The sequence below is a fragment of the Physeter macrocephalus genome, chromosome 11, assembly GCF_002837175.3.
Source record: "Physeter macrocephalus isolate SW-GA chromosome 11, ASM283717v5, whole genome shotgun sequence".
Classification (NCBI taxonomy): Eukaryota; Metazoa; Chordata; class Mammalia; order Artiodactyla; family Physeteridae; genus Physeter; species Physeter macrocephalus.
In genome coordinates this window covers 88,826,046-88,846,845 of record NC_041224.1, presented here as the reverse complement: position 1 = coordinate 88,846,845, position 20,800 = coordinate 88,826,046, and the positions used below count along the sequence as shown (strand labels likewise).

The window sequence follows — 20,800 nt, the reverse complement described above, 5'->3', positions numbered from 1 at the left end:
AGCAAAGGAAACCATAAACAAGATGAAAAGACAACCCTCAGAATGGGAGAAAATATTTGCAAACAAAGCAACTGACAAAGGATTAATCTCCAAAATATATAAATAGCTCATGCAGCTCAATATCAAAAAACCCAAAAAACCCAATCCAAAAATGGGCAGAAGACCTAAATAGACATTTCTCCAAAGAAGACATACAGATGGCCAAGAGGCATATGAAAAGCTGCTCAACGTCACTAATTATTAGAGAAATGCAAATCAAAATTACAATGATGTATCACCTCACGCTGGTTAGAATGGGCAACATCAGAAAATCTACAAACAATACATGCTGGAGAGGGTGTGGAGAAAAGGGAACCCTCTTGCACTGTTGGTAGGAATGTAAATTGATACAGCCACTATGGAGTACAGTATGGAGGTTCCTTAAAAAATTATAAATAGAATTACCATATGACCCAGCAATCCCACTGCTGGGCATATACCCTAAGAAAACCATAATTCAAAAAGACACATGCACCCCAATGCTCACTGCAGCACTATTTACAATATCCAGGTCATGAAGCAACCTAAATGTCCATCAACAGACGAATGGATAAAGACGATGTGGCACATATATACAATGGAATATTACCGCAAGAGGGAGGGGATATGGGGATATATGTATATGTATAGCTGATTGACTTTTTTATAAATCAGAAACTAACACACCATTGTAAATCAATCATACTCCAATAAAGATGTTACAAAAAATGAAGATGCGGTACATATATACAATGGAATATTACTCAATCATAAAAAGGAACAAAATTGGGTCATTTGTAGAGATGGACCTGCAGACTGTCATACAGAGTAAAGTAGGTCAGAAAGAGAAAAACAAATATTGTATATTAACAGATGTACGTGGAATCTAGAAAAATGGTACAGACAAACCAGTTTGCAAGGCAGAAATAGAGACACAGATGTAGAGAATAAATGTATGGACACCAAGGGGGAAAAGCAGAGGTGGGTGTGGGGGGCATGAATTGGGAGATTGAGATTGACATATATACACTAATATGTATAAAATAGGTAACTAATGAGAACCTGCTGTGTATTACAGGGTACTCCACTTCGCTGTACAGTAGAAACTAACACAACATTGTAAAACAACTATACCTCAATTTAAAAAGAAAAACTAATTTAAGTAATGTGCTAGAGGAAAAATTGAATTATCTTTCTAGTGTCTCTATAGAAAATTATATAACAAAATAATGGTCAGGAAAGAGGCAATCAAAAAATATGGGGCCAAAAATACAGGAAGAAAGGTATTATAAAAGTGTATCAGGGGCTTCCCTGGTGGCGCAGTGGTTGAGAGTCCGCCTGCCGATGCAGGGGACATGGGTTCGTGCCCCGGTCCGGGAGGATCCCACATGCCGCGGAGCAGCTGGGCCCGTGAGCCATGGCCGCTGAGCCTGCGCGTCCAGAGCCTGTGCTCCGCAACGGGAGAGGCCACAGCAGTGAGAGGCCCGCGTACCGGAAAAAAAAAAAAAAAAAGTGTATCAGGCAGTGAATTAATGAAGCTATTATGTTATTTTTTGGGGTTTTGTGAAATGTATGGTATGTTTCAGATTTTCAAATTTGTGATATATAGGGATTTATTTTCTCATGCTAAATGAACATGTCCTTTCATACCTAATTTTGTATTAGTTTAAAGCCTCAAAAAACTGGATCCAGCCATGATAACCACCCTCCCTCTTGCTCATTCACCTCCAGTCACAGTGGCCTCTAGGTTGTTCCTTGGACACACGAGTCCGACTCCCACCTCAAAGTGTTTGCACTTGCTGCTCCCTCCACCTAGAATGCTTATCCTCCAGATAACTACATAGCTCCCCTCTCACTTCTTTCAAATCTTTGCTCAACTATGTCTTTCTCAATTCAGCCTTTCCTGATTACCCTTTTTAAAACTGCAGCACTTCCAACGTACAAGATGACTTACTTATTCATTTATATTGCTGACTATCTTTCCCTCCCCCCACAAGAATGTAAGCTCCATACAGATTGAAGGTTCTTTTATTTTTTAAAATCTGTTTTGTCCACAGTTGTTTTTTTCTGTTTGGAACAGTGTCTGGAACATAACAGGTGTTCAGTAAGTATTTGTGAAATGGCTGGCTGGCTGACTGGATGAATAGATAAATGAATAAATGAATGAATGAACTACCAATCAAAGTTTAGATTATCATAAGACAACCAGCACTACCACAGTGAGACAAGATCATTCCAGCCAAAATCACTGAAATGTGATGTCTTAATTGGTTTATTCACTGCATGAAGGTAGATTTACAATTCATAGTAGGCTTTTAATTTCTGAATTATTAAAAGTATTTTTCTTTATAGAAAATACCATGTTTGGGATTATCTCATAAACTTTCAGATTTCATTCCACCATCAAAAGAAAATCCAGATTTCAAAATTAAGCCAAGAAATAAAAAATTTTATTTTCCTTTAAATTAGGAAGTTCTGTTCGAATGAATAGTGAAAGCAACATTAGTTGAGAAGTAGGTCCACCAGAGAACTATAAATCAAGTAGCATTTAATAAAACTACTTAAAATAATAATGACAGCCACCATTCATTAAGTGCTTGCTATATGCCAGATACTGGCTCAAATACTAAATTAAAGGTGCGTTCTAAGGTGTGGGTCTATGGAAGGAATATAAAAGCATTTTTTAATAATAAATGATTATAATTCTTGGGATGAAATTTTTCAATTAAGAAATTTTTTTACAAAACCGAAGTATGACAATTAATATTATACATTTGAGAATCCTAAATAATAAAGAAATGGAGAATTGGAGCAATGTATTTGGAAATATGTTCTAAGCACAATAAATATGTATGACATAGACTGCTATTCTGAGTTTTATTATTTTATTATTCACTGTAATGAGGTAGTTCAAGATAGATTTATATTTGTGTATCTGTCATAGCTAAAGTTTAAACTCATTCTAGCAGATGTTACTCAGCCATAAAAAACAACAAAATATAATGCCATTTACAGCAACATGGATCGACCTAGCAATTGTCATACTGAGTGAAGTAAGTCAGACACAGAAAGACAAATATCATATGATATCTCTTATATGTGGAATCTAAATAAAAAGTGTACAAATGAACTTATTTACAAAACCAAAGTAGAGTCGTGGATGTAGAAAACAAACTTATGGTTATGAGGGGATAAGGGGTCGGGGGGGGGGATAAACTGTGAGATTGGGATTGACATATACTCACTACTATATATAAATTAGATAACTAATAAGAACCTGCTGTATAACACAGGGACTCTACTCAATACTCTGTAATGACCTATATGGGAAAAGAATCTAAAAAAAAAAAAAGAAAGAGTGGACATATGTATATATATAACTGATTCACTTTGTTTTACACCTGAAACTAACACAACATTGTAAATCAACTATACTCCAATAAAATTGTTTTTAAATTAGAAGAAAAAAAGAATATAACATTAATGGTTACATAATAATGAATCCAACCTTGCTTATATTTGTCTTTATATCCACACAATTGTAAAACATTATTTTTAATATTTTTTGGAGGAAGGGGCCCATGAAGGCCCCATGAAAGACATTATGTGACCTTGGTCTGATTCTTCCCATCCCATACCCCATGAGTATGCTAAGGGCTTCACTGTGGAGTAATGCAAGTTGCTCCACAACCCTCACATTTTAGAATCAAGAACAGCTTTAGCTAGCTTAAAGAAAGCCTCAAATTACCTACTTTTTTTGCTTCCCATATTACCAAATTACCTAAAATCTGAATTAGGTATTTTACACATGAACAATGCTCTTCCTGATTGCTTTGTAGAAAAGCACATATATGCTTTAAAGTAATTGTCTCTGGACCTCCCATTTGAGCTTATAACAGAAAGGGTGTATTACAAATAACAAATAGAAAATAGATTGTAAGCATGTTTTAAATATTTGAGTCAATTAGAATTTTTCACATCTTGAAGAATGTGAGATTTATGTGAATATAGAGATAATAAATAATAAAGCATATATCTAGAAGAAAATTTGTGTTTTCCCACAACACTCATGCTTGGCTTCTTAAATTCTGACATACATCATCAATGTCCCAAGCTTCCTGATAATGTTGTAGAAGTTTATATAAATGTAAGTGCACCTTTCTTAAATGTTGCAGATATTAAATAACTCATTGAGGTAAAATATCACTTCTGCATGATTTTCCCCCTGACAACCCCAGGATGATTAGAAGTTCTTTAGTCTGTGCTTCTCTGGAAAATATACTGGTAGCGATGTTTAGTAAACTGTTATTAAGTTATCATTGTTACTGTAAACTTATTTGTGTGAGGATACATGTGTTTTATTGAATCATAAAAAGCTACGTGAAGTCAATAAAAGTTGGCACTACCTAGCATATCATAGGCACTCAAAAATGTTTGTTGACTAACTGAATAAGTAAATGAATATTTTAGATTGAAAAAGGTCTCCAGTCTATAACCAGACCTATAGGAATTGATATAACCTAAAGATGCCTCATTCCCAGTCACAATGATGTAAATGATGGTGACACTAATGTCAGTCCCTCAAGTCATTTGGCCATTCTAACAAGTTCAAGAGGAAGGAACTGACCTCAGCTTTCTCTGCCAATTAGCACCGCAGTGGATACAGACCCAGCTATGTGGCCAAAACATTTAGCCTCATTACACAGCTATTTACAAATGAGTTATTTACAGCTCATTACAAATACCTATGACTGACTGTAAAATGAAATTCTGTATGAGGAAGATCACCAAGTTGCATTCCCCATCAAAACAGTTTCAAGTAACTAATTTATTAATTGTCCATTTAAAAAAACAAGTATTGGGCTTCCCTGGCGGCGCTATGGTTAAGAATCTCCCTGCCAATGCAGGGGACATGGGTTCAAGCCCTGGTCCAGGAAAATCCCACATGCCATGGAGCAGCTAAGCCCATGCGCCACAACTACTAAGCCTGTGCTCTAGAGCCTGTGAGCCACAGCTACTGAGCCTGCGTGCCACAGCTACTGAAGCCCATGTGCCTAGAACCCATGCTAGCAACAAGAGAAGCCACCACAATGGAAGCCTGCACACCGCAAAAAGAGTAGCCCCCGCTCACCACAACTAGAGAAAGCCAGTGCACAGCAATAAAGACCCAATGCAGCCAAAAATAAATAAATAAAATTTATAAATATTTATATATAATCTATATAGTATTTGTGTCCAAAATATTCAATCCAAATAGATTTAGGAGCTGTACTGGACTTTTCCAAAATTCAATATATTGAAAAACTATTCTAAATCTAAAAGAAAATAAAGGGATTAAAAGCCAAACACAATGTGTGAACATTGGTTAGATATTGTACCAAAAATAAAAACAAGCTCTGAGACATGAGACATGGGGACAATTGGGAAAACTGAAAAATGGAATGTATGTTACTTATTCATCAATGTTACATTTCTTAGGTGTGGTGATGATATTGTAGTTAATTAGGAGAATTTTCTTGTTCTTAGGAGATCTGTACTGAAATATCTGGGGTGGGAGGGAGATGCAAGAGGAAGGGGATATGGGAATATATGTATACATATAGCTGATTCACTTTGTTATACAGCAGAAACTAACACAACATTGTAAAGCAATTATACTCCAATAAAGATGTTTAAAAATAATATTTGGGGGTAAGAGTCATGATGTCTACAACTTACTTTCAAATATCCTAAAGACAACAAAAAGTGTATGTGTGTGCATGTGTGTGGGTGTGTGCTGGTGGCAGTGAGGGGGAGGAGAGGAGGCAAATGTGGCAAAATGGTAATAATTGTAGAATTTAGGTGAAAGGTACTTGGGTGTTTACCATTCTTTTAATTTTTTTGTAAAATCCAACATTTTCAAAATTAAAAGTTAGAGGAAAATGTAAAAAAGAATAATGTTATAGAGAAAGGTTTAAAGACAGAAAAGGTATCTATGATTACAGTATTACTTTTTAAGAGCAGGTTCAAAGTAATGCACACCATAGTTCCATTTGGGAATATATGGATGAATATACATTAATGTATTAATAGAGGTCACTGATTGGAGCTCTCTAAATTGTGCAGCTTGGCAGTCTGGAGTGTTTATCTCTGGATTGTCCAATTACAGTCACTTCTATTTTCTTATTTTTATTTATAAAAAACTGCTTATTTTATACATATACATTCACATATATGTACAAATTATTTTAAAAGAGTGAGAATGAACTTATCAAAACCTTGCAACAATATATTCTTTTGGAAACTTGTCCCTGTCAAAACTGGTTAATCTATTGTTTACACTATTAAGATTATACCAGTGACTGGATATTAAAAAATCATTTTATTTGAAAAAGAAAAAAATGATGACAATAATTCTAGACTCTTAAATTGGCACTGGGAATATGAAAGTATTGCCCCAGAGGGCATAACTAATGACCTATGGGTGTGAACTACATTGAGACAGATTTCAGCTCACTATGAGACTGAACATTGCAATGAATGTGTCCAACAAGGGAACAGACTGAACCATGAAATAACTGCCTATCAAAATAGCTTAACCACCTGTCAGAGATATGATTAGAAGGAGGGATAGGGTATTAGATATACTCTAATCCAGCCTTTGGTCTCTAACAAGTCCATAGTCAAAAATAAAGAAAATAGGGACTTCCCTCCCTGGTGGTCCAGTGGTAAAGAATTTGCCTTCCAATGCAGGTGATGCGGGTTCAATCCCTGGTCAGGGAACTAAGATCCCACATGCCGTGAGGCAACTAAGCTCACTTGCCACAACTACTGAGCTTGCACGCCTCAACTAAAGAGCCCACATGTTGCCAGCTATAGAGCCCCTGCATCCTGGAGCCTGCATGCCATAACTAGAGAAGAGAAAACCCACACTCCACAACTAGACAGAAGCCTGCACACCTCAATGAAGAGCCCGCGCACTACAACAAAAGATCCCGCATGCCTCAATGAAGATCCCATGTGCCACAACTAAGACCCGATGCAGCCATAAAAAAAAAAAAATTAACGTTTTTAAAATAATAAAGAAAATAGCAGTAATAAACTGAATACATTTCCACTGAAGGAAAAACTACACAATACTCTGTTGCTGACTAACAAGACATAAGACAAGATTAATACTCTCTGGTCAGGATGCTGTATTTTTTAAAATTGGAATACTATTAATACTGTTCAGCTAGACCAATTACTCAACCAAAAACAAAGTGTGTTACTTGCCATCATGAACCCAAATTATTTCTAAACATATGAACTTAGTCTTAAGTGTTGGTGTATTCATACAATGGAATACTGTTTTAAAAGAAAAAATGAAGAGGAATAAACTACTGATACATACAACCATATGGATATATGTCAAAAAAAACCTTATGCTGAGTGAAAGAAGCAAGACACAAGAATACATGCTGTATGATTTCATTTATATCGATTTCAAAAACAGGCAAAACCAATCTGATAGAAATCAGAAGGTGGTTGTGTAGAACACAGGGAGAATGAATAAAAAGGGGCACAAGGGAACTTTCTCAGATGATAGAAATGTTCTCTCTCTTGCTTTTTGGTGGTAATTACACATTTACATACAGCCTTTAAAGCTCATCAAATGGAACACTTAAGATCTGTGTGGTTTCTGTTTATAAATTACACCTCCGTGAAATTAAAATAAATATTAAAAAATCATATTTGCATTGTGTCATCTAAAGAACTCAATACTTACCAAGTGATTTCTTTTTACTGCAGAACATTATTGCACCTGATTTTTTTTCACCAGGCCTCAACAGCTGGCCTACATAAGAAAACAAGAAATGTACACAACATTAGTATTTGAGAAATGCTCATTAACCATAAATTGCCATCATTCAGCTTTCTTCCTAGTCAAATCTAGATGACTAGGAAGTCATTAACACAATAAGGAATAATAGACTCCATTTATGAGACTTAAATCTAACAAGATAAGAATAATTCTATAACTCACAGACATAGAAAACAAACTTATGGTTACCAAAGGAGAAAGGGGGAATGGATAAATTAGGAGTTTGGGATTAAAATGTACACACTACTATATATAAACTATATAACCAACAAGGACCTGCTGTATAGTACAGGAATTATATTCAATATCTTTTAATAACCTATAATGGAAAAAAATCTAAAAAAGAATATATATATATATATCTATATATATATATATATATATCTGAATCACTTTGCTAAATGTACACACTACTATATATAAACTATATAACCAACAAGGACCTGCTGTATAGTACAGGAATTATATTCAATATCTTTTAATAACCTATAATGGAAAAAAATCTAAAAAAGAATATATATATATATCTATATATATATATCTGAATCACTTTGCTGTACACCTGAAACTAACACACCATTTAAAATCAATTATATTTCAATAAAAAAATGTTTAAGGAAACAATTCTATACAAAAATTATCTATTTGTATTGTGGCAGCTATATGGAACAATGTAAGGTAAGCATACGTGTAACATTCAATTTGGCATTAAAATGGAGCCAAATTTTCTAACATATCCAAAACTCTGAGAATCAGAATATCTCAGAGGTGACACTCCATTACCTGCCTTTTATTCAAGTACCAAAAGTGATTCCTTCCCAAAACAGTCACTCAAGTCCAGGAAGTGCAGAGTCCCATATAGAATTAACTGAAGAAGGAACATGCCAAGACACACAGTAATCAAATTGACAAAAACTAAAGACAAAGAGAAAATATCCAAAGCAACAAAGGAAAAGCAACAAATAACATACAAGGGAATCCCCATGAGACTATCAGCTGATTTTTCAGCAGAAACTCTACAGGACAGGAGGGAGCAGCACGATACATTTAAAGGGATGAAAGGGAAAAACCTACCACCAAGAATACTCTACCCAGCATGTCTCTCATTCAGAATTGATGGAGAAATCAAAAGCTTTACAGACAAACAAAAGCTAGAAGAATTCAGCACCACCAAAAGAGCATTAAAACAAATGCTAAAGCAACTCTTTCAGTAGAAGAGGCAACAACTAGAAACAGGAAAATTACAAAATGGTAAAGCTCACCAGTACAGGCGAACATACAGTAAGGGTAGGAAATCATCTACACACAAATATGATATCAAAACAGTAATTGCGAGAGGAGGAGAGCAAAAATGCAGGATATTTGAGATGCATTTGAAATTAAGAGACCAGCAACTTAAAACAATCATGTATACATATAGACTGCTATATCAAAACCACATGGTAACCACAAATGAAAAATCTATAATAGATATACACACAAAAAAGAAAAAGAATCCAAACACAACAATATAGTCATCAAATCACGAGAGGGGAACAAAAGAGAAAAGGAATAAAAAAGACCTACAAAAACAAATCCAAAATATTTTTTAAATGGCAATAAGAACGTACATATCAATAATTAACTTAAATGTAAACAGATTAAATGCTCAAATCAAAAGAAATAGACTGGCTGAATGAATACAAAAATAAGACCCATACATATGTTGTCTATAAGAGAGCCACTTCAGATCAGATCTAGAGACATAAACAGACTGAAAGTGAGGGGATGGAAAAGGTATTCCATGCAAATGGAAATCAAAAGAAAGTTGGAGGGCTTCCCTGGTGGCACAGTGGTTGAGAGTCCACCTGCCGATGCAGGGGACGCAGGTTCATGCCCCGGTCTGGGAAGATCCCACATGCCGTGGAGCGGCTGGGCCCGTGAGCCATGGCCACTGAGCCTGCGCATCCGGAGACTGTGCTCTGCAATGGGAGTGGCCACAACAGTGAGAGGTCTGCGTACCGCAAAAGAAAAAAAAAAAAAAAAAGAAAGCTGGAGTAGCTATATATACTCACATCAGACGAAATAGAGTTTAATATAAAGACTGTTACAATAGACAAAGCACACTACATAATGATCAAGGGCTCAACTGAAGAAAAAGATATAACAATTATAAATATATATGCACTCAACAGAGGAACACCTCAATATATAAGGCAAATGTTAACAGACATAAAGGAGAAATCGACAGTAATACAATAATAGAGGGGGACCTTAGCACTCCACTTATATCAATGGACAGATCATCCAGACAAGAAATCAATAAGGAAACACAGGCCTTAAATGACACATTAGAACACATGAACTTAATTGATATTTATGGAGTGTTCCATCCAAAAGCAGAAGAATACACCTTTTTTTCAAGGGTACATGGAACATTCTCCAGAACAGATCACATGCTGGGCCACAAAGGAAGTCTTGGTAAACTTAAGAAAACTGAAATCATATCAAGCATCTTTTCCGACCACTACACTATGAGACTAGAAATCAATTACAAGAAAAAAATGCAAGAAACACAAACACATAGAGGCTAAACAATATGCTACGAAAAAACCGATGGATCACTGAAGAAATCAAAGAGGAAATAAAAAGAATACCTAGAGACAAAAGAAAATGAAAACACAACAATCTAAAACCTATGGGATGTGGCAAAAGCAGTTCTTAGATGGAAGTTTAGAGTGATACAAGCTTACTTCAGGAAACAAGAAAAATCTCAAACAAACAACTTAACCTTACACCTAAAGCAACTAGAGAAAGAAGAACAAATAAAACCCAAATTTAGCAGAAGGAAAGAAATCATAAAGATCAGAGCAGAAATAAATGAAACAGAGACAAAGAAAAAAATAGCAAAGACCAATAAACTAAGAGTTGAAAAGATAAACAAAATTGATAACACTTTAGCCAGAGTCATCAAGAAAAAAAGGGAGAGGGCCCAAATCAATAAAATCAGAAATGAAAAGGAGAAATTACAACTGACACCACAGAAATTCAAAGGATCGTAAGAGACTACTACAAGCAACTATACACCAATGAAAAGGACAACCTAGAAGAAATAGGCAAATTCTTAGAATGGTACAATCTCCCAAGACTGAACCAGTAAGAAATAGAAAATATGACTAGACCAATTCTATGTATTGAAATTGAATCTGTGATTAAAAACTCCCAACAAACAAAAGTCATGGAACAGATGGCTTCACAGGTGAATTCTATCAAACATTTAGAGAAGAGCTAACACCTATCGTTCTGAAACTATTTCAAAAAATTGCAGAGGGGCTTCCCTGGTGGCGCAGTGGTTGAGAGTCCGCCTGCTGATGCAGGGGGCGTGGGTTTGTGCCCCGGTCTGGGAGGATCCTGCGTGCCGCGGAGCGGCTGGGCCCGTGGGCCGTGGCTGCTGGGCCTGCATGTCCGGAGCCTGTGCTCCACGGCGGGAGAGGCCGCGGCAGTGAGAGGCCCGCATACCACAAAAAAAAAAAGAAAATATTGCAGAGGAAGGAACACTCCCAAATTCATTCTATGTGGCCACCACCACCCTGATACCAAAACCAGACAAAGATACCATCAAAAAGAGAAAATTACAGGTCAATATCACTGATAAACATAGACATAAAAATCCTCAACAAATACTAGCAAATCAAATCCAGTAATACATTAAAAGGATCATACACCATGATCAAGAGGGACTCATCCCAAGGATGCAAGGATTTTTTAATATCTGCAAATCAATCAGTGTGATATACCACATTAACAAATTGAAGAATAAAAACCATATGATCTAAATAGATGCAGAAAAAGCTTTTGACATAATTCAACACCTATTTCTGATAAAAACCCTCCAGAATGTGGGCATAGAGGGAACCTACCTCAATATAATAAAGACCATATACCACAAACCTACAGCTAACATCATACTTAATGGTGAAAAAATGAAAGCATTTCCTCTAAGATCAAGAAAAAGACAAGGATGTCCACTCTCATCACTTTTATTCAACATAGTTTTGAAAGTCCTAGCCACAGCAATCAGAGAAGAAAAATAAATAAAAGGAATACAAATTGGAATAGTAAAACTGTCACTGTTAGCAAATGACATGATACTATACATAGAAAATCCTAAACATGCTACCAGAAAACTACTAGAGCTCATCAATGAATTCAGTAAAGTTGCAGGAAAAAAAATTAATACACAGAAATCTGGTGCAATCCTATATACTAATAATGAAAAATCAGAAAGAAAAATTAAGAAAACAATCCCATTTACCATCGCATCAAAAAGTAGAAAATACTTAGGAATAAACCTACCTAACAAGGCAAAATACCTGTACTCCAAAAACTATAAAATACTGATGAAAGAAATCAAAGGAGACATAAACAGATATAAAGATATACCATGTTCTTGAATTGGAAGAATCAATACTGTCAAAATGACCATGCTACCCAAGGCAGTTTACAAACTCAATTCAATCCCTATCAAATTACCAAAGGCATTATTCACAGAACTAGAAGCAAAAATTTTAAAATTTGTATGGAAACATGAAAGACCTCAAATAGTGAAACCAATCTTGAGAAAGAAAAACAGTTGGAGGAATCAGGCTCCCTGGCTTAAGACTATAGTACAAAGATACAGTAATCAAGACAGTATGGTACCGGCTCAGAAACAGAGATACAGATCACTGAAACAGGATAAAAAGCCCAGAAATAAACTGACTCACCTATGGTCAATTAATCTATGACAAAGGAGGCAAGAATACAATGGAGAAAAGACAATCTTCAATAAGTGGTGCCGGGAAAACTGAACAGCTACATGTAAAAGAATGAAATTAGAGCATTCTCTAACATCATACACAAAAATAAACTCAAAATTGATTAAAGACCTAAATGTAAGGGCCAGATCCTATAAAACTCCTAGAGGAAAACATAGGCAGAACACTCTTTGACATAAATTGCATCTATATATATATATATATATATATATATATATATATATATATATATATTCTTTTTCAGATTCTTTTCCCTTATAGATTATTACATACTATTGAGTATAGTTCCCTGTACTATACAGTAGGTCCTTGTTGACTATCTATTTTACACATAGTAGTGTGTACATGTTAATGCCAGCCTCCTAATATAACCCTTCCCCCACCCTCTCTCTTATTTGGCAGCCATAAGTTTGTTTTCTGTGTCTGTGAGTCTCTTTCTGCTTGGAAATAAGATCATTTGTGTCTTTTTTTTTCTTTTAGATGTCACATAGAAGTGATGTCATATGATATTTGTATCTCACTGTCTGGCTTACTTTACTTAGTATGATAATAGGCAAGGGAAACATAAGCAAAAAATGGAATTACATCAAACTAAAAAGCTTTTGCACAGTGAAAGAAACTATCAACAAAACAAAAAGGCTACCTACTGCACTGGAGAAGATATTTGTAAATGATATATCTGATAAGGGGTTAATATCCAAAATATACAAAGAACTCATACAACTCAACATCAAAAAAACAAAAAAACAACCCCATTAAAAAATGGTCAGAAGACCCGAAGAGACATTTTTCCAAAGAAGACATACAGATGGCAAACAGACACATGAAAAGATGCTCAACATCACAAATCAGCAGGGTAATGCAAATCAAAACTACAGTGAGGGACTTCCCTTGTGGCTCAGCAGTTAAGAATCTGCCTGCCAATGCAGGGCACATGGGTTCGAGCCCTGTTCTGGGAAGATACCACATGCCGTGGAGCAACTAAGCCCATGTGCTATTAACTACTGAGCCTGCGCTCTAGAGCCTGCAAGCCACAACTGCTGAGCCCACGTGCTGCAGCTACTGAAGCCCATGCTCTGCAACAAGAGAAGCCACCACAATGAGGAGCCTGCACACTGCAACGAATAGTAACCCCCGCTCGGTGCAACTAGAGAAAGCCTGCGCGCAGCAACGAAGACCCAATGTAGCCAAAAATAAATAAATAAAAATAAATTTATTTTTTTAAAAAGACATTAAGCACCCCTATGTTATCACAGCATTATTTACAATAGCCAAGATATGGAAGCAACCTAAGTACCCATTGACAGATGAATGGATAACGAAGATGTGATGTATATATGCAATGGAATACTATTCAGCCATAAAAAAGAATGAAATCTTGCCAGTTTCGACAATATAGAAGGATCTCGAGGGTATTATGCTAAATGAAATAAGACAAATACTGTATGATTTCACTTACTGGGCAACACAAATGAACAAATATAACGAAACAGAAACAGACTCATAGGTACAGAGAACAAACAGGTAATTGTGGGGGAGGGGGACAGGGGGAGGGAGGATGAGTGAAATAGGGAGATTAAGAGGTAAAAACTTCCAGTGACAAAATGAGTCATGAGGATGAAATGTACTGTGTGGGGAATATAGTCAATAGTAATATAATATCTCTGCATGGTGATAGATGGTAACTAGACTTATCATGGTGATCATTTTGTAATGTACAGAAATATGCAATCACTGTGCTGTGCACCAGGAACTAAAATAGTGTTGTAGGTCAATTATACTTCAAAAAACAAACAACGAACTCTCAGAAAAAGAGATCAGATTTGTGGTTACCAGAGGCAGGGGGTGGGAGGAGGGGGAATTGGATAAAAGTGATTAAAATGTACAAATTTCCAGTTAGAAGATAGTAAGTACTAGGGATGTAACGTACAACATGATTAATATAATTAACACTGCTGTGTGTTATATATAAAAGTCATTAAGAGAATAAATTCTGAGTTCCCATCACAAGAAAAACAACTTTTCAAAATTTTTTTATCTATATGAGATGATGGACGTTCACTAAATTTACTGTAGTAATCATTCCATGATGTGGGTCAAATCATTATGCTATACACCTTAAATTTATACAGTGCTGTATGTTAATTATTTCTCAATAAAACTGGAAGAAAAAGAATTATTTAGAAATAAATAAATAGGGGGCAGAAATAATGTCATTATTATCTTTTTTTTTTTCCCTACATGCCTGATTTCCTTCACATGGTAAACTCTATTAAGGATCTAGAGTGAATAAATAAAGGGCAAACAAATAACTTCAACATTTAGAACCCAAAGGACCATGGAAATAAACTCAAGCACCTTTGCAAACACATGACAGGGTAGGCAGAGGTTCTGAATTCATACTCTTTAGGTTAAAAAGAGAAATGACTTGTTTGTTCCTGCTCAAAGACATGGTGTGGCAGGATGCATTAAACACCCAAGAAAGAAGAAGCTGGTCAGTCACATGGAGACCAGAAAAGAGGAAGAACAGCACTTATGGCTTAGCAGTTACAAGAAAGGAGGATACAGAGGAGTTTCACCAACACCTACTGTTCCATTACAAATTTCTAGCGTCTAAAAGGCCTGAAACCATCAATATTTCTCCCTGTTGTGCTCCCAGATTCATGAGTTCCCTTCCACCACCTCCAGGAAAAGCAGCAGCCCACTGAGGGAATAGCCACCCCTGCGGTGCCCCTGACAAGTAGGGCCATCAACACTTTGTAAAACCCACTGCTTTTCCAGGAACCAGTCACTAAAACTGATGAATGCAACAAGATGGGAGTACTACTGCCAGGTGCTGCTAGAGGCAGGGATAGGTCCTCCAATATAACCCATCAATAACTCTTCTGTTCTTCTTCCCATGCCTTCTACCAACTGCCACCAAGGCTGCCTAAAACAATCCCCCCGCCCCCTCCTCACTGCTCCCCCTACCCCAGTCTTAGGCAGCAGATGCCTCTAGGACATGCCTGCTGACCAGTGACTGCTTTCCCCTGCATTCCTTCTAACAGGTTTCCCCGCTGCAGCCTTGGCCACCCATAGACTAGGGTCCACATTGAAGCCACAGTGATCTTTATAAAAGTTAAATGGCATCATATCACACCCCTGCTTAAAACCCTTCAATAACATCCCACTGGCCTTAGAAAAAAGGATCAAATTGCAGCATGACTCCTTGGCCCCTCTGCAACCTGGCCCCTGCTATAGTCTTTCTACCCTGATTTCTCATCACTCTCCTTACAGCCCCCATTCTTCCTTGCACCCCCCCATGTCTATACTACAGAAATAACTCAGCTTCTTTCTATTTGAGGGTTTTGACACATGCTCTTCCCTCTGCCTGTTATAATCTAACCCCATCGCCAGCCCCTTCACCTGACTAACTTGTACTCATCTTTTCAATATCAACTCATACATCACTTCCTCTAGGAGTTCTCCCCTGCTGCCCCTAATCAGAGGTAAGAGCACCTCCTATGTGCTCCCATAGAATCCAGAACTTCCCATTTCAGAGCCCTTATCATTCTAGAATGTATTTGCCTATTATATTGGTTGTTTTCCCATTAGTCTACAAACTCCAGTGGGGCAGAGACCCGATCTGTCTTGTCCATAGTTGTATCTTCAGTGTCTAATGCACGCCTGGCATGTGGCAGTGCTCAATAAAAATTTGCTAAGTGAAAGAATGATTAATGTTCTCAGTGTCTATGAGGAATGAAGCAAGGGCTTCCAGATGCTAAAAGGCATTTCCCTTTTAGCAACTATCCCTTCCTAGACCCCAACCCCAAGTTCAAGAACATCTTAGATCCTCCCAAACTGGGAAGCGTCATGGATTTCTTGGCTGCTCCCTACCTCTGGCTGGTCCCTATCGTCCTGTGCATCCCCCACCTCCAGCCTAGAAAGAACCTCAAAAAATGAGAAGTATTTGGTTAGCAATAGGAAGAGTGTTGCAGGCAAACTGAAGAGCACAAGAAAGGAGGAGGAATTTGCAAATCTTGGGGTAGAAGGGCAAGAGGAGGCACTATGGCTCTAAAAGAAGATGCACAGAAAGGGTTTTTTGAGGAAAAGCCTTTCTTTGAGAAATAACATGGACAAAAGCGGGTTTTTTATCCATGAGGGACTACCTTTGTTCCAACAAATAGTCACAACCGATACAAAATGGCAACATGGAGAAGGATGAATGGATTCTGTGACAATGACACCTTGATCTGGTGGCCCCATCTGGCCAGAGGGTTAAGGCTCATCAGCAAGTTCTAAGCCAATTAGTTAGGGCTTGAAAACTCTCTCTGGAGACTAAGTAAACATATTCTGTTTCCATGGGCTCAGAGTCCCTCGAGCTGGTGAAAAGAAGAATGATTCTTTAAGTAGGATGGCAAAAGGGACTCTCCACCCTGACAGGTGGCAATGAGAATGCAGGCAGAAGAAAGAAATTCAACCTCTCAGGAAGTTATTAGGAGTACCGGCCACTGGCCAATGTTTTCTTTCTTTCTCCTTATTGGTTTGCTAGATTGCTTTGATGGATTAGCACTAACAGTCAGAATAAAGGTTGAACTTAAATATATATTTGTGTAATATAAAGGTAACTGAAGAGAAAATATCCATGTAAACCCTTCTGTCTCTTATTTTAGATCTTCCTATAAGCACTTTTCACTTTAAAAGCCCCTAGACAATTAAACATAAAGCAAAACCATATCCTTCCTAAAATTACCTTTAAACCATACAATTATTTCTTTGCTTTTAATTTCTCTAATACCATCTTCCAAAGTATCTTTGAAACCTTTCATTTTTAAAATAATGAATAAATCCATTTTTTAATTTTAGCCATTTTTATTTTTGTAGAAAATATTCTCTATTTCATAGTTAATCCAGAGTGATAATATAATTACTGTTGTATGAATTAAACAATATTTCTCTAAGGTTTGTGAAAAGTGTTTCTTATTAATGATCTTATTCAAGTGTTTTTACTCTCTAAGACATGTGGTTGCAACAAAAACTAAGGATTCAAGTCCATGTTTCCTACAATCCAATCTTTTTCTTTTAATAGCAGCAACCCAGGTATATTTAATGGAGGATTCATACTAATGTAGCAGATTCTAGTGTAAATTTGAGGAAGTAAAATTTAGTCCTTTTATTGTTGTACACTTATCAATTCACCAAAATACCCCAGCTGACACTCGCTCTACCTCTAAAGGATGTCAGAGTAAAGAAAAAGCCATCTTTCATTGAACTTTCAGATCAGTGAGGGTCTACGGCAATACACAGAAAATAAATCAGGTGACAAAGAAGGATTTGTTAAAATGAAATCTAGCTCTAGAAGTAGGAGCTTAGGATTTTGAAATTCAACATTTACAAGTACTGAAGCAAACACTGTTTACATAAAAACATTCCTCCTTTTATGAAATCACCCCAAAGCAGAAGAAATAGAAAAAGGTAAGTTGCTGAATAGGTTTTATTTTACCCTTGCCTTCATCTTATGCAAGGGATTAAAATGGTGGTTTTCTTGTGTGAAAGTCTTAGTGGGTTTTTACAAGAAAGACAGGTCTGGGGAAAGTAGGAAGAGAGGTAAATGTAACCAAAATAATAGCTAAGTATTTTACATATATTAATTCATTTAAGTGAGTACCTTTTTTTGGAAAAGATTGAGAGTGACGCTTGCATGAAGAATTTGGGTTTTTTTACATTTCAAGTTCAGGTTTTCAATCTTGGTCACAGAAAGTAATTCTTCTAATGGAAAAAATGGCAAAGAGAAAACTCCAATTTGTTTAGGGAAGATAAGAAGTTGGTTTCAGATACCTTGAGATTGAGAACATAACAAGACATCCAAGTTGGAAATGCTACTTAAGCAGCTGTAAGCAGAAGAGTGCATACTGGTCATATTATGATTCCTCAAGGAGGTCCCTACTTATAGTGAAAATGGGTACACCTGGTTGCAGGTGACTCAACACTTTAAGCCAAGGATTAAAATGGAGATTCTCTTTAATGATCGGAGGCCATTCAACAATCAAGTTATTATAGTTAATTCCCCCTGCTCCAATTCCACGATCACCAAGCAACCTACTGATAATAACTTGCTTTCCCCCAGAAGTCTGCCTACAGGGGAAGAATATACCAGTCATGCATGCTGAAGTGAACATTCTGGTCCTCCTGACAGTTATATTATACATTTTCAATTAATAAATTGTCATTCATCTTACTCTAGGTCATCAGTCTCCTGAGCTAATACTAGTCTTCCCCAGAAAGGTGGCTCTGTTTTTGGTATGCTGTTGACTTATGGTCCAAAGTCTACAGGACATATGACCCACTCTAGCCATAACAAACTCATCAACTGGCAACCAAGGGAACAGCCTGCTGACCTGCTCAAGGGGCAGCAAGATGTGGTGGCTGCAAGCTTATCCTTTGGAGTCAAACAACCTGATCTTGGATTCCTGCTTTTTCTACTAACATTACAGAATCCAGGGCAAGTAAGCTCTCTAACCCTCAGAACATACCTGGACAGGTTGTTGGGGACAGTGACACATAAGGAAAATGCTCGTTAGATATTATCTTGAAGGCAGCCCGCTGAACTTCCCTTGTCAAAATGTCTATATAAACATTAGGGTGAATTGAGGACAGTGAGTATAACCCCCGTAAGACATTCTGCAGCAAAATAAAGGAGATAAGTGTGAATGGGTGATGAGGCTTTAAAGAGAAGATGTGCTTACAGTGGGGAGCCAGGGCCATGGCAATAAACTAAGGGGATAGAACCAGTGGGAAGAGAGATTGAAAACATAAGGGCAAGTGACAGGAAGACAAAGGAATCAGAGTAGATTGGGAAAGAAAGGGAAGAGGTAGGGGCCAGGACACTGGGGGAAGAGACAGGAGGAGTAGTTGAAGCCAGAGAGTAGCGCAGGCAGATTCTTGGCAGCTCTCCTTTGTTGCCCAGACTGCTGCTCAGAGAGCGCCCCTCGGCCTGGCTTCAACTCAGGGTCAAGGGAGGAGCTGGGGTGTTCCCGCAGGGGCATCCTCTACATCCTTTGAGCAGTGGGTCCCCTCCAGTTCTCAGGACTCAGGGACAAGGTGGGCCCAGGGGGAAAGGTCCCACACAGCTTCAAGGAGCCCACCCCCAGTCCTCAGCCCCTGTGAGGACCTCCTGTCCCTCATCCATCTATTCTCCAGTCTCCGTTCTGTTCTGCTTGCCTCCCTCTTTCCCCAACTCTGCCTTCTCTTCCTCTTCAGAGACACTGTAATGTACAGGAGAGACTTTTAGGATGACAGATCCCAATCCTAGCTCAGTTACTTTCTATCTAGTGTTACTTTGACCAAGTCACTTACCCTTCCTAAGATTCAATCCCCGAATCTGTAAAATAGAGGTAATAATTCCTTCCTCTCAGGGCTGTTTCGAGGATAAATATACATGGAAATACAGCTCACTCCATAAGAATGTGGTTCCTCCCCCTCCTTCCTTCCTCCCCATCTGTCCTCTCTCCTCCTACTCCCTCCCCTTTTCTCTGCTTTCACTCTCTGTTTCCTTTCCCTGTTTCCCTGACTTTCCTTCATATTTCTCACTAAGGCACTTGCCTCTCAACCCAACCCACCAAGAGGACTGACCCACCAAGAGCGGAGGGAAGGGGAGCTGCCTGGAAGGCTTAGGTGAACAATGGAGAACCCATCTGCTGAGTAATAGTGGGGTCTGAGGATGGCAGGCTTAGGTCATCAGCCCCCTCTCTCCTCCTGCTGCCCTCTACCTTCTCTGGTCCTGCCCCTGCCCCCTTCCTCCCTCTGGCCCTAGGTTCCCAGAGGCTGCAAAGCAAAGCCTCAGTGAGTCTTCCCACCTCTGGACAGGGTGACCTTGCAGACATATCTGCTGCCAACCCTGCCTACCAGCCCAAGAATATTCCCCAGGAGCCCCCTGTTCCAGGTCTCTAAGGGATGGGGGGGTGGGAGATGAAACACAGCTCTAAGACTCCAGGGAGGGCTTCCCTGGTGGCGCAGTGGTTGAGAGTCCGCCTGCCGATGCAGGGGACGCGGGTTCGTGCCCTGGTCCAGAAGGATCCCACGTGCCGCGGAGCGGCTGGGCCCGTGAGCCATGGCCGCTGAGCCTGCGCGTCCGGAGCCTGTGCTCCGCAACGGAAGAGGCCAC

The 20,800-nt window shown here is 38.0% G+C and overlaps 1 protein-coding gene across 1 annotated transcript in view; it reads right to left on the bottom strand.

Moving 5' to 3' along the window:
• Positions 1-20,040, bottom strand: part of ATP8B4 (ATPase phospholipid transporting 8B4 (putative)) — a 257,286-nt gene extending 237,246 nt beyond the window's left edge. Inside the window, exons 1-2 of the mRNA XM_055088239.1 lie at positions 19,993-20,040; positions 7,766-7,834 (exon numbers count right to left, since the gene is read on the bottom strand). Of these exons, the coding sequence (XP_054944214.1) occupies positions 7,766-7,793 (28 nt within the window). The 5' untranslated portion in view covers positions 7,794-7,834; positions 19,993-20,040. The remainder of the gene's footprint in view (positions 1-7,765; positions 7,835-19,992) is intronic.
• Positions 20,041-20,800: the final 760 nt, after the last annotated feature.